General features: G+C 38.3%; 2 protein-coding genes across 7 annotated transcripts in view; one reads left to right on the top strand and one right to left on the bottom strand.

Annotated features, from left to right (window-relative positions):
- The window catches only part of SUPT3H (SPT3 homolog, SAGA and STAGA complex component), a 231,597-nt gene that overhangs the window by 151,393 nt on the left and 64,704 nt on the right, over positions 1–15,500 (bottom strand). The gene's annotated exons all lie outside the window — the stretch shown is intronic.
- Positions 5,878–15,500, top strand: part of RUNX2 (RUNX family transcription factor 2) — a 178,747-nt gene continuing 169,124 nt past the window's right edge. For 2 of the 4 annotated variants that reach the window (XM_033145591.1, XM_033145590.1), the window contains exon 1: positions 6,491–6,563. In XM_033145591.1, coding sequence (XP_033001482.1) covers positions 6,506–6,563 — 58 coding nt within the window. In that variant the 5' untranslated portion in view covers positions 6,491–6,505. Of the gene's footprint in view, positions 6,226–6,440; positions 6,564–15,500 lie in introns of those variants that run through there. The other 2 variants (XM_033145593.1, XM_033145592.1) reach the window with 2 other exon arrangements.

The following is a 15,500-nucleotide window of genomic DNA, read 5'->3' as shown; positions in this document are numbered from 1 at the left end:
GCATAGTTTGGATATTATTTTTCTTTGGTTTTGTCAGTAGCATGTTTGAAATAAATTTTATTAAGTGGTAGTGTAAGTAACATTGCATTGTGGGTAGCAGTTTCCTGCTTTAACCTAGCCACATCCTCAACTGTTATGAGAGAAAAGTTTCCCATATTTTGTGCAAAGTTGACTTTATTTTCTGCCTGAAAGAAAAATAAGACTGGAGGATAAAGCAAAAAAGATAGTGGCTTGAACCAACTAACTGCTTCCAGTAGCACTGTATCTGAATAGAAATCTATGTTAACACAGTCTACAAATCCTGAAAAATAATCTCACAGAAAAATGCATTAATTTGTAAGAAGAATGACAAGAAAATGTGGAATTTCTGCCACTATTTCTAGTGCACATTTAGCATACAGAGTGATTTTCACAGTGAACCTGTGAGATGAGAAAATGGCTCAGCACAAACCACACAGTAAGCTGAACCACATGCAGCACGTCTGGCCATAAGGGTTAAAATGTTTGCAATCTAGTAACAAACTCTGTCCCTGAAATGTCAGGTTAATAGAAAAGAAGTGCTCATTGCAAATTAAGGTTACAATCCTCACATGCATCACTTGTGCTTTTCAGAAGCCAAACTGCTGCTCTCTTTTCCAGTAGCTGGAAAGTTCATAAGGATGGCTCCTTTCCTTTGGGAAATGATGTGAGGGTGAATGCCCCACTTATGCTCCAGCCAAGTAAAACACAGGAGAAGCTGGACATTTTCCCCAGCCTCAACTCCTGAGTTTCAGCTGGAGGAGCCAAGAGTCTTGAGGAAGCAGATGTCAGAGTTGCTGACCACAGCCTAGTAGGACACAGGAACTTGGAGGCTTCCTCAGAAGTCCCTCTCTCCAGAGGATTCAGCAGATTACACAAGCTGTCTCCCAATCACACCCCCAATATAACAGGAGGCAGAGACAGTTTTCTTTCTCACGTCCCCATGCATGTGCCCATTCAACACATGCAGGTAAGGAGAAACACAGCCCCTGGTGCATGCAGCGACCGGTGCTGCATCTGACTGACACAAGCTGAGCAGCGCATCTTAATGGCCTCTATGTACGTGCAGCTGGATGAGCTAAGAGCCCATTCTCACATCCTGTCCTTCTGATGTAGGAACAAAAACATGATTCCATTTCCCCTCTGTGCGCCGATTGAACACAAGGATAGAAAATTTGTGTCTTGCAGATCTGAAGCTTAATGGAGGCACCCCCCCCAGTCTCAGCTATACTTTAGAAGCTGTGCGTGTCAAAAGGGGGAGAAAATATCTCAAGCCTTCCCCCAAAGAAGTGACAAAAATTACCCCATACTATCCCCAATTTCCCCCCAAAGTACAGTCAAGTTCGAGAGAAAAGAATAGACTGGGCTGCCTCTGTTCTCTGTCTGAGAAGCCATTCTGCACTCTGGGAGAGGAGGAGCCGTGGAAGGGCCCAGGCTCAGCGGCAGAGCATCTGCCTTGCATACAGAAGGTCCCGGATTCAACCCCCACCACCTCCAGGTAGAGCTGGGAGAAACTCCTGCCTGAATCCCTTGAAAGCTGCTGCCTGTCAGAGTAGACAATACAGAGCTAAATAGACCAGTGGTCTGACTATCATATGAGGCGGCTTGCTATCCTCTAAAGAAAAAACTTTTTCCCCCAATAATTTTTGAAAGAATTACTGCTTGGTTGAGACCTTGATCCATTTTAGGGATGCATATTTATCTAATCTTTAATGCCACATTGTTAATGTGATGCAGTGAGAATGTCACTGCAAAGGTGTTCAAAAAATCTTGTACACTGACCAGAGACAGACAGGTTCAAATCCCTTGGGCAGCCATGAAACTCAATGGGTGATATTGGGCCAGTCAATAACTCTCACCATAACACCCCACAGTGTTGTTGCAATGATAAAATCATTGAAATATTCAGTTTATGCCACCCTAAGTTCCTTGGAAGGATACAAATAACAAGAAAAGAATGCACAGCAACCCCCCCCCCCCGTCAATATACTTACTTAGACTAGAGAGAAATCCTATAAATTTACATTTCATCCAGCTTCTGAAATTAACCTTTTAGTGGTGCTAGGCTATTCAATATGTAAGCAGAAGGGGAAATAGAAAAGTAAGGGGAATGAAAGGGCACTCTCAGGGGAGAAAATGCCCTAAGATTCCTTGGATGCATAGAACACCTTCAAAGGCAGAGGGAGCTCTTAGCAGCCACCACTGATTTAGACAACTAATCATAACAGAAGTACTCCAGTTAGTTGTCTTGTATTTGGGGTGAAAGTATTGTTTTCCCTGTGACAAACACACGGTTGGCAATATCTAATCTATTCCACAATTGTCAGTTCAAGTCCCGGCAGAAACATGTTGGTGCAAAATGCTGAAATACTTTAATTATACATTACAACTTGAAGCAGTATGCTAAATAAATTAAGAAGAGACAATTATAAGATAAAAAGTTTCATTTGCTGAGAATGCTAGAGTACAAAGAAAAGCGATAAAGTCATTTTATGCCTTTAAACAGTCGAAACTGATGGAGTCTGAACTTAAACAGTCGTGTCTGCTAGTTTGTGTCTCTGTTACTTATTGTGGCAAAATTGGAATCACCGTCTATATGATATTAAAACAAGGATAAGTAGCCAAAAAAACTGTCTAAACTTGTTGTAAAAACAAACTTCTTTGGGACAAATAAACTTTTTAAACATACCATTTACAACACACACACTGTTTAAAGTGAACACACGAGAATGTTTAAACACCATGCAAAAAGTGAAGATTACAGGTTTTCCAAATTTTGAACATTTTGTGGTTCAAGTGGCTATATAAGTGGCAAACAGTCAACTTGTTCATGATTTCATAGTAAAACAGCAAATCCAGTTGCACAGATCACTTTTCTGCATTTGCTTTTAGCACCAGGTGGCAGATGATCTCCCAGACTCCTCTACCTGCTGGAATGCAGATTATTATATAGGATGGACATTATTCCCATTCCGCCCGCCCACCACATGCCTCAGTTTATGGTCAAACACACCAACAGGCCGATTCAATTAATAAAAATGAATATTTAATTTTTAAGAAAAAATAGAAATACCAAAAAGCCCACTTTTGCAGTTGCTGCTACTAAGTTGCATCGGAAATTTCTGGAATTTCCTCTAAGTTCTTAAGAGAGATAATCATTCATGATGATTTCTGAACGAAACAATGAAACTATCACTGATGATGGTTCACAAATATTTCTACTTTGGAAATAAAATTATGTATTTATCACTGAAAAGCTCTTTTAAAAATAAAAATGAGCTGAATTGTGAAGATTTTTTTCTACATATTGATGTCTCTCATTCTTCCTTTCCAAGAAGCACAAGCCATTTTTGATGAGACAAATCATAAAGTAGTGCTTATATCTAAGTTCAACAGATAATTTGCCATTGCTCTTATAAAATTTTATTCAGCATAGTTATTGATTTGATGAGAGCAAATAAGGAATCCAACACAACAAGTGGATAAAAAGTACAACTGCAAAAAGTATACTGAAATACATATTTCAACTGAGCTGGTCTGTGACCGTAAAAATAAATTCAATTCAATTCATATTTCAATTACACAGTAGCACAAAGGTGATTTTTTTGTTATGTTTACACCCATCTTGCCTCCCTCAGCAAAGACTATGGAGAAAGTCAACTCAATAGGGCAATATCATCAGTTGGGGGGGGGAGCATTAGATTTTCAAAGCCCTAACTTTAGGCAAAGTATATAGAAGGAAATATTAAGAAATACACTGAAGTGACATAAACAGCAGAACTCAAATTGATGCACAATTATATAATGCAAGTTATTTAAAATTATATAGTCAGGTTGTTGTGAGAACCGTGGATTTCATTAGTAAGTCAGGATATAGCTTAGCCACAACTTTATTTATCAAAAATTTCAATCAAAGCAACACTCACAATTTATGCTCACAGATAAAATCTGCTTAGTATTTCTGCAATCCTATACACACTTACCTAGGAATAAACACCATTGAATTCAATGGGCCCTGCTTCTGAACAGACATGTTTAGGATTGCAGGGTAAAGAATGAAATCCTGGGCACATTTAGTGCGGCTTACTTTCAAGTAACCAAGCATAGAATTGAGCAGTAACAAGTACATATCTTTTACATCGTTTATATCATTTTTTTTATTACTTCATTTGACTGTGTCACAAGTCAAGTGATTTGACTTTCTTTGTGCAAGCTAATTCAGGCATTAGACGATGGCCTTAAGAGGGGAGGTAAGAGATTACCATAAGCATGCAGGCAATCCAAGAACATTTCAATGTACCTCATTCTAAAAACAGAGAGGAAAAGGAATGATGTGCATAAATAAACATAATAAATTGTGGTCAATGTGAGGTGTTTACAATTTAATGTACATTTCCTTCCTCCTTTTTTTTGCCCCGCCCCCCCTTCGCTCTCCCCTATCCATTATCACCCCCACCCCACGTACTTTACAAGCCCACATCATCCCCAGCATCACTTTCCTGTCTGGCATTTCCAGTTGCTATCCTGTTTAGAGAGCAAGTGGAACAGAAAGGGCGCCAAATATTATGCATCTGAGAAATGTCACAGGCAAATGTTAGAAAACACTTAGAAAGTGGACACCACTCAGCATTTTGCCACAATTGGCTCAATCCTCCAATAATGCTACTAAATCTATGGAAATAAACTACCAATACCCTGTGACCATTTTAACAAAGTAAGCTATAAAAACAAATGAACAAGGCCAGGGAACATGCAGTTTCTCAAAGATGTTTCCAATTTTGTTCTTAACACAAATGAGCAAATCAAAACACTACCATGCTAGTGTCTCTGCATGTTATTCTGTAGTGTGCACAGCATCCTGCAATTTTTTTTAAGCCCAAATTATACACAGAACACCACATTCATTTTAACTATGCGCACTAGCATGGCTGAAGTTCCTGGTAGGCGACTGTATTTTGACACATCTAAGGAGACCATATTAAAGGTGCGTGCCTAAGTGCCCACCCTGAGCATATGTACCAGATCTGTGCTCACTTTCAAAGCAAGCATTCTCATTGACTGCCGAAAGCTGTAAAGAGAAATTCCTTTTGGAAATGCAAGCACTGTTCCTTTTCTCTCAAAAGCATTAAGTACATATCCCTTTAACTACTATCACAAGTTGTATCAAGTATCTCGTATATCGCATCCTCCCTGTCTCTGCTTTGAAATGTGTAAGTCACAATATGCAGATGACAGGATCTCTACGAAACAGAAAAGGCTGACATATAATTGCACTTAATGTTCATTACATAAAGCTGCCAGCTAGCCTTGGGAGCACGTAACCTAGACAGACATGATTTAAGGTTTGCAAAGGAATCCCCAGACTAACACTTCAGTGACAGCCAATTATAGCCCCAAAAACACAGCCCCCAGTAAGCAGTCTGCTGGTAGAACTTGAGGAAAGGTAAAGTTTCTTACAATGAGTTACAGATTCACAAGCAGAGGAAGACAAGAAGAAAAAGAAAAACAGAAGGGAATCCAGCGAACCAGCAAATATGAAGCAGACGCAAAGATCGTGATACAATCCAAAGATGTAAATTATTGTAAATCATCACTGTTGTTCAGAATTTCACACAGACATTTGTGCCAATTCTGGTATACTTCTCCACAGACACAATAAGGAAGGGAGGGGGAGAGGGAGGGAGAGAAAGAGAGAGAGAGAGAGAGAGAGAGAGAGAGAGAGAGAGAGAGAGAGGCAGGAAAATTTGGAGAGTATAAATGAAGTTCTGCTGTCCATATGCTTTAAACGGCACAGAAGTTTATGCTCTTTCAGCATTTTGTATGCTCTCCAAATCCTCATGAGTCACAAAAATTAAAAAGCTATATCCTTCTGGATGCCAGGAAGGGCCTTACCACGGGGCTTTTGTCAAAGTTTAAAAGGGGGGGAGGAAAGGAAAAGCCACAGTGTTGGGCAGTCCCACTTTACTTGACTACTATGATGTCACAAACCACATGATTCTGTCTCTCCAGTAACAGTGCTTGCAAAAAAAAGGAGTTTTAAAAGCTTTTGCTTTTTTGGATTGTGTGAATGCTTCATTCGCCTCACAAACAACCACAGAACCACAAGTGCGGTGCAAACTTTCTCCAGAAGGATGCAGCAAGAAGCCTTTGGTTTTTAAATGGTTAATCTCAACAGGTCACCAGCAGCCACCGAGACCAACAGAGTCAGTAAGTGCTCTCAAACCACAGTCTATTCAGTAATAGTAGATCTGTCAAATATTTGCTTATTTTCTTTCTCTTTTCTTTTTTTCATTCCTTGCTTTGCTTTTCACATCTTACCAGCGTTTCAGAATTTTTTGATAAGAGCAGAAAAGTATAGAACCTATGTACTCCAGGCATGCTATAAAACTGAAACAAAGTTTGGCTATGGTTTGTGATTTCAGTATAAGGCTTCAAGCAGTATTTGCACCAGAAGATAACACACACTGTGTGACGGGAGGGGAGAACAATGGCATCGAACAGTCTCTTCAGCTCAGTGACACCCTGTCAGCAAAACTTCTTCTGGGGTAAGTGCTGGTTTTTTCACATATTACAAAATATTACTGATTGCCACAAATGGTTTGCTGTTTACGTTTTACCGTGTTCTTTAAAACCACTATTTGAATGAAGTGGAAATAAACATGATGGCAACATACTTAATTTTTATTTTTATTTTAAATGGGAGGCACAGTTGGGAGTTAATATACTTTACTGTACCCACTACTGCTCAGATAGCAGGTGTGCGCATCTTTCTGTGATTCGCTACACATTGTGCATAGATATATGGACCAAGCAGTAAAATCAGATTTCAGAATTTAGAGCAAATATGCTAACCATGGGACCCAGAAGAAAGGCGCCAGCTCTCTGAGAGTTCTAATGTCACAAAAGTCATTGCAGCAGGATATTGGGGTTGATTTCTACAGTACTCAATATCATACAAAAATTATTAAGGCAAGGAAAAATAGCCATATAATTTTTCATTCACACACATACCAGCTGGCATCTCAATTTTATGCTTTAAGTGCATGTAAATCTTAGTTTTCAATTGAAACTTACTTCCAAGGCCATAGCCTTTTCCAACTGTGTATATAGAACCAAATATATTTAGTATTTGTTTCTGTAGAGTTGTGTTTTTTTCCCCTACATAAGAAAACAATTTTACAAATGCATCAGGTTACAGGGACTCAATTATGCTGTTCTAAATAAGCATGCATACAGTCTAATAAACCCCTTGGCATCAAAACTAGGAAGTAGCAAAAGAGAACAAGGACGCAGCAGATGAGTCTGATTCTACTACAGTAGTAATATGTTTAAAGAAGCTCTGCAAAGCACGCCTGTTAAAGTAGACATCTTAAAATACCATCTTGGGATAAGAAGTTTAATCGGCACACATAGTCCACCTATGTGAATGTCAAAACATGAAGAAAGTTCTCAAGCTGTAAAGCAGCACCTCTAACAGCCCTTTGAACTTTCCCGTCTAAGATCTGCTTTTGAAATTATGTCAGTACATATATAAATACCACATGAAATAAAAATGGCCAATTTTATTTATTTATTTATTTAAAAATACATAATATAGCTGGGAAGCTGGGAAACTACTGAGTTTATAGTGCAGCTGAGATTTAGCTTCCAAAGATGCAGTAAAACACTGCCCAATCTCAAAGGCCATTCATAGTCCTTTGACCAGTGATCAGAGACGTTTTGCCTCCTTTGAAATGCTACAAAACTACCTGTTCAAAAGTATCTAAACAACAGCAATAACATACATGAGGTGGGAAATGCAAATCACTTACAGTAGTTTCTTAACGTTGTCCATTTTAGTTCAAAACTATGTTGGGTTGTAAGCAAATGAATTATCTTGCTCCTTCTAAGAAGAAAAAAAGCACCACCCTGATTCCTACTGGAAATGCACGTTGAGCTGCATTGTATCTGCTGGCTGGTGGTTGGCGTTCCCTTTCCCCCTCCTACTTCGCACGTTATTCCAAGCAGCTCTTGTTGAAGCCTATGAATCTGCTGCAATCTGTGAGCACAATCAGACATGAAGCAAGGCTTCTTCTACTCATGGACCTATTTCATTTCTGAATACAAACACATCTGATGCATTACACCAGTGTTTTTCAACCTTTTTTGGGCAAAGGCACACTTGTTTCATGAAAAAAATCACGAGGCACACCACCATTAGAAAATGTTAAAAAAAATTAACTCTGTGCCTATATTGACTATATATAAAGTAATTTTTTAATTTTTCCCACGGCACACCAGGCAACATCTCACGGCACACTAGTGTGCCGTGGAACAGTGGTTGAAAAACACTGCATTACACAGTCCTATGCTTCAGAACCCTACTTTCTGGAAGTTCGTCACACTGAGTTACACTGTAATTAGATAGCCAGCATGCTAAAATATAGCAACAGAAAAACCTGAGGCTTTTCAAAGCAGCAAGGTTTTTTCTTCTCACCCAAACCTCTGCCTTAATGAAGCACAGCGCAAGTGTAGCCAGACCACATTATCCCAGTGTTTACAACAAGAAACACATATATGTGAACTTTCTTCTGCTTTTAACATCCCAAATGAGATTACAAGAAATATAGTTGGCTAAAGTTTTCATAACATGTAGTGCTGGCTACTTAATTCACCTAATTTGGGTGGATCTTTAAACTACTTGGAAGGTCTGGGGACACGAGCAAAACATCCTTCCAAATGCACCGCATTTAAATAAGGCTGGCCAAGCACACACAACCTCAGAAACAAGCAATAACGATTCTATTTAGGGGGAAATATATTAACTCCTCCGGGTGATTTGACGGGCACAATGCTTAGACATGGGGACACTATTTGTTTCTGTTTAACTTGCTGTCTTTTAAAAGAGAAATATCGGCAGTAGATATGCGTTCCTGAATTACTCTGATTCACACCTCCGGGAATCTGTATCATCATCTGGTGGCCCCGCGTTATTCTTGCTGCATTCAGTTCCACTATATTTCCTCCTGGGCTGTTACAATCAGCCACCATTTCCTCATCAGCCTAACTATCAGCTATCAGTTATAGAATTAACAAAAAATGATATGGGGGATAGAAAGGAAGCATCCGATTTCCTCCGTTTGCAACTGATGGCAGTTCCATGCCACCATTAAAACATGGTGTCAGGTGTCATGTCTGAATATGCCAGTAACTGCACCCTATGCTCGAAATATTCCACATAATAATCTTATGTACTGTAAAGGCAATGTTTTGGCCTTGGGTTATATTATCTTAAATTAAGAGCTTGTTAATTTACAGTATTGTGCATGTAGCAGCAGCAGTAGTAAATATATCCTACATTTGTGGCAGACTATACCCTGGGATTCATTCAAATGAATGGAGCACACTCGTGCTCTTTAGCAGCTCCCATTCCTTTCAATGGGGCTTGTGCTGCAGAAATTTCCTGCCAGAGTATGCTCACAATTTACAACTCATCTGTCAGCATGCACAACATGCTGCTTATACGTAAATAAAAATAAATCACCAGTTTATTTACTTTTCAAGTGTTATATAATGATTCCTTCAAAAGTTACATATTCCCTGAAACAGGAAAACAGATGAGTTACCACTGATTACTATTCATGGTTTCCCAACAGGCAGTAGGCACCTGAATGTGTTGCTATACTTGTAATAAAACAGTACTTTCAGAATCAAACTTCAGGCAATTTAAGGAAAATATGGCCATTTTAATATTTTAAAATCCCCTACCTCGTTACTATGAAACGAAGTATGCATATGGCATACAGTATACCCAAGAGATTCGGGGGGGGGGAGGTGCGGGAGACATTTAACAATGAAGCCTCATCTCCTTCTGCGTCCATACAGGCCATCGTGTTTTTTTTTCATGTACAGAGATTTGAAATACGGTATAAGCAACAAAATGAATTGATTTAATGATTCCATGAGCATTGGTAGTTTCCTTATAGCGCAATCTGATGTAAAATTCGTAAAGAAGAGAAACGTTCCAGTTAGTTTATAAAAAAAAAAACCCACCAAAATATTTGACAGTTAAACAAACAAGTGAAAAAAGCTAATTCGCAGGAGAGACTAAGATTTTATCAGGCATACAGGATTAATCTTTATTGAATAGGACCATTCACAAATCAAAACTTACTCTACCCCAGTACTTTCATACAGCGCTAATCAATTACAAACCTTTTCTAGTGATTCAAAATCCATGTGCTTTTAATTTTATACACTGGTGGTCTAAAATATAGAAATGAGGCTGAGCTAAGTCAGTCTGTATAGAAACATTTGCTCCCCCCTCCCAATAAATATTCATCTGGAGGTTTTCTTAGAGAGAGCTGCTCATATGAAGACTGTGGTAATATTTTTATACTGTACCTCCTTGTTGAAGTAAAGGTTAGGGGTTATCAAAATACCTCAACTGTATATACAAAAAAGGGGGGAAAGGGAAAAGGTAAGTATTCACATGAAAAATCCAAGGGAACTATATTATTTGTTTTCGCATTTCCTATGATTAATGATGCACCAGTGCATACTTGAAAACTGAAGTCAAAGGAGGGGTAACACCTCAAATTCCTTTATAAAATGGACAAACGTCAAAGCTGGTAGGCTGTGTTAGCTAGCCGACCAGAAATATTTAAAAGGCTCTGCCACCCTTACAGTACCACTGAAAATCCTGATATGCACTGTAATTTCATAGGGGGTGGTCTAATAATGTTGTTACAGCATGCATTTAGCAGAATATTTCAGTTTTGTTTCTTCAGTGGGATGGACTATTTTATTCACATTTTTAACAGCACAACCCTAGGCATGTTAACCCAAGTCCTACCGTGTTCCCTGGAGCATACCCACTACAAAGTGTGTTTCAGTTTGCAGCATAAAAGGCTCAATTTCATTTAAAAATTTGCAGGCTACATGTGTCAAATTACCTTAACTGCATAAATAATTCCTAATGCATTGCTGGCATGGGGATATTTTTTTTTAAGGCAATGAAAAGCATCCTGAAGGAACTGTTGAGGACAAGCTTTTATAGGCACCAGACATACTGTATTATAACCTCTCCCTTTCCAAGCTTCACTAATAATCAAGATGTGGAATCACAGAAATAATACTCTTGCTATTGGTATCCGGGAAAATCCTACTTTGGCTATTGCAGGTGATATTGCATAATTGAGAGAACTCATTGAATATGCATAATTAATAAAGCATTACAGTAACCAGCCCCAGTTACAGGTAGGTAGCCGTGTTGGTCTGCCATAGTCAAAACAAAATAAAATAATTCCTTCCAGTAGCACCTTAGAGACCAACTAAGTTTGTTATTGGTATGAGCTTTCGTGTGCATGCACACTTCTTCAGATACACATGAAAGCTCATACCAAGAACAAACTTAGTTGGTCTCTAAGGTGCTACTGGAAGGATTTTTTTTCTTTTGTAATAACCAGTCCATTTGTTATGCCCTAGAGCAGATGGGGGGGGGGGGAATCTGTGGCCCTCCAGAGGTTGTTAAGACTCCAACTCCCAGCAGCCCCTTCAGCAGGTTGTAATCTAACAACAGCTGGAGGGCCACATGTTACTGAGGACATTCAAGGTAACAGGAAAATTGGAAAGGTAAACCTGTCACGTTTTAAGCTTCTAGAGATCCAACTTTCCCAGGGCAGTTTTTTTTAATGCAAAAAAAACACCAATGCCAAGTATTCTTCTTACACTTTCAAACGTGCATATTCTTCTCAGGATTTTTGTTTTAATACTCCCAATGAGACTTTTTGAAAAGTATGTATCAGGGTGCAATCCTATGCAGACTTACTTGGGTGTTTAATTAGACAAGCTATGACTTACTTTCATGTGTATGGTGACTGAGGTCCTGGTCATAAGGACAAATCAGGAAACACATTTTATTCAGTAATAGTTTTTCTTCAAAACTTTCAGGCTTTTCGGTAACCACAGGCTTTTGTCCATAGATAAAAGATAGCCACATAATTTTTGAGACTCTCTCACTCTCAGTCTCTGGTTACAAAGCTGTGCCAGTTCCATTTGAATTATACCACTGACCAGGGCTGCCATTCTCCACAAGTCCGTGGGAGTTCAATGGATGACTTGTTCTTTGACTGTAGCCCCCAAGTTGCGTCTCCATCCTTCCCCTCCACCTGAAGCTACTACCAAGTGCAGGGCTCATTATTTACTGTCTCTCAGGTGTTTTTGTTTTTAGACTAATGACATTTCCTTTCATGAACAAGCCGTTACACAACTTAATTTATTTAATGGATTTTTACCCCATCATAAGGAACACTCAAGGTAGTTTATAACAACAAACATCAACAGAAAATTATAATAATACCCTAACAATATAATAAAATAAAAGAACATAGTGTGTGAGAGTTCTGTTGTTAAGCCCACACAAGCTAATGAGCTAACACTCACTTAACATTGTGCTGGATTCTAGCACTGAGCTCTCACACATGCCTACTAAGAGTAACATTTTAAAGATCACCATCAGTAAAAATATGCTTTTACATAATAGATACTGCAGCATAAAGCTGCTTTAACACCATCACTAAAAGAAGTATCCATTATTCATACATGTTTCCTACACACACATCAAACACTCCCGAAAGAGAAAACTACCTTGGTATCTGAAGAAGTGTGCATGCACACGAAAGCTCATACCAAGAACTTAGTTGGTCTCTAAGGTGCTACTGGAAGGAATTGTTTTTATTTTTTGTTTTGTTTTACCTTGTCATCCTTCAACTGGCTGCTCTGGGCTTCAACCTGTAGCTATTAGCTTCCTATTTCGTTACAAACTTGCCCTAGAGATTTGGAGAAGCGGGGTGGGAAAGAGCAGCTTTGTACGGACTTCTGACGATTAACTTACTGTGAGAGAGTAATTTCCAATTCATGGGGAAAAGGTAGGATTTATTTAGGTTAAATTATATGTTTAAAATAGTTGTGCTACAAAATCTAGTTTTCCAATTTGATCTGTGTATGAGAAAAGTACCAAAGATATTTTCAATTTTATCTAAGCTCACTCTTTCTAAAGCTAAGAGTGACTTGTCCATTGTGTCAGATGAGGAATCTCAGTCCTCTCTCAACATAAATTTATCCACACTGCACTTGTAAATTAAGTTTTATGTATTTTCAAGCTTGTCAAAAATATTTTATCATAATTTTTTTAAAAAATCTTAATTATTTTAAGTGAAGCTTAAAACTATTATTTCCTCTGCTGTCTTTTTTAGAGGTGATACAATCACTAAAGTCAGACACTTTTAGAATTAAAAATAGCTTTTAACTTTCAACGTGTTAAAGTATAAAAAAAAATCCTGTGGCAAATATGTTTTGGCAGACATTCAAACATAATGAATTTGTTATTGTGTATTTTTGATATAGACATGGGCTGCATCATGGGCCATAATCATAAATGCCCACTTCCAAGCACTTTCCCATTGAAATCAATGGGATTTACCATCCCCCAACTCATAGGTTTAGGGGCATTGCTAAACACGCCAAGCTAAAATGCATTCCTTGGAAGGAAGCCCAACTGATTAGGAACAGTAACCTGAAAGCAATGTCATATAACCAATGATACTGGTTTCTAAATAAAATGTATTTAGGATCCTTGAGCAAGTAGCTTTTTGTACACACAATATATTTAATTATTTTTCCTCCTAAAATTATTTGGAAAGCATATTGCAAAAAGGCTATTGCCTGCAAGAGTGGAAATGTACACAGTCATTCCTCCCATATTTATTCAAAGCATGAAGTAATATTATTTATTTATCTCCTTATGATCAGACATTCTGTATTTAAATCACTTCATGAAAGCCACACACACAAATACTAAGAGTGCACTTAGGAACACACTACAGAAAAGGGACAGGTTAGACCAGGCATAGGCAACCTTCAGCTCTCCAGATGTTTTGACCTACAACTCCCATGATCCCTAGCTAACAGGACCAGTGGTCAGGGATGATGGGAATTGTAGTCCGAAACATCTGGAGAGCCGAAGGTTGCCTATGCCTGGGTTAGACTATCAGTAATACTAACACCAGTTATTTTGAAGCCTTTGTGTGCCAAATAAAATGAACGACCATGCTTTACACCTAAGGGATACTTATATGAAACAGATACATGTGCAATAAAAAATTTAAAAAAATCCTTCCTGTAGCACCTTAGAGACCAACTACGGTAAGTTTGTTCTTGGTATGAGCTTTCATGTGCATGCACACTTCTTCAGATACTTCTGAAGAATCTGAAGAAGTGTACCTGAAGAAGTGTGCATGCACACAAAAGCTCATACCAAGAACAAACTTAGTTGGTCTCTAAGGTGCTACTGGAAGGAATTTTTAAATTTTTATTTGTTTTGACTATGGCAGACCAACACGGCTACCTACCTGTAACTGCAATATGCAATTTGCAATATGCAATGTTATGGAACCAATCCTAGGTCCATCCAGGCACTAGGAAAGGAAAAAGGCTCTCAATAAGTAAATTTGGCATATTTTACTAGAACAATAATCTTTATTATGGGATCCATATACAACATTTATTTTTGCACCTACAAACACACAGCAATGTCGCTAAATAAGTTTCATTCATTTCACTCTGTTTCTATACAGTACTACCTTTTTCATGGAATTTGAGGCAGCGTATGTTGAGTTCCTGAGTGGTCAGCAAGTCTGGCACCAACAAAATCCAGGTCCTAACAAAATTCTGGCCTAAAGTACCTACACCATCATAATCCTGTTCTAGTAGTTCACATGGAGGTTATAGCAAACTACCCTGATACTTTCAGTAAAAAAATAAACAAATCACTAAAGGATCCTTAATCTTAGGATGCATCCCAGAAAGCTCCTTTGGGCATACCAAGAACTTGCATTCACTCTGTGTGTGACTTAGGAAGCTACTATTCCCCAAGTTTTTTTTTTAAGTTCTATAGATTAAACAAAAAAGTGTATGAATAAAATTGCACTTCATTTTGTTTTTCCAGGAAATGCTGTGCTACCTGGTTAGGATTTATTTTCTTGAGAGTACGTTATAGGAATTTTCTAAAGTAATGATAATTAAACTCAATGGTAACTAAAGAGTTTACACAAAATGCTACATAACTCATTTATTTTTATTCAAAATACAATAGGATATTACACTTCTGTTTCTTCACCTATAAAGGGAATGTCTTTGTGTGAAGAACTGTAAGACAGCACTAAACCTTTAATGATGTTATCATGGTTACAATTATCTCGGTTGGTGTAGAAACCAGAGATGCAAACATAACCAAAGTTGAATATTAGGCAGCAATTCTGCACTTACTTACCTGGGAATAAGCCCCATTAAATTCAATTGGACCTACCGCTGAGTACCCAGGTCCTGGATTGCACCATGAAATACTTGCAGTTGGGCTGATGTTTAGAAACAACTATTTCAAAGAGGACAGCCTTTTCAGTATCTAACTGGGAAATGGTAAGGAAAGCATTTCGCTACCTTCA

Source organism: Lacerta agilis, chromosome 3, assembly GCF_009819535.1.
Source record: "Lacerta agilis isolate rLacAgi1 chromosome 3, rLacAgi1.pri, whole genome shotgun sequence".
NCBI lineage: Eukaryota > Metazoa > Chordata > Lepidosauria > Squamata > Lacertidae > Lacerta > Lacerta agilis.
This window is presented reverse-complemented; position numbering and strand designations above follow the sequence as displayed.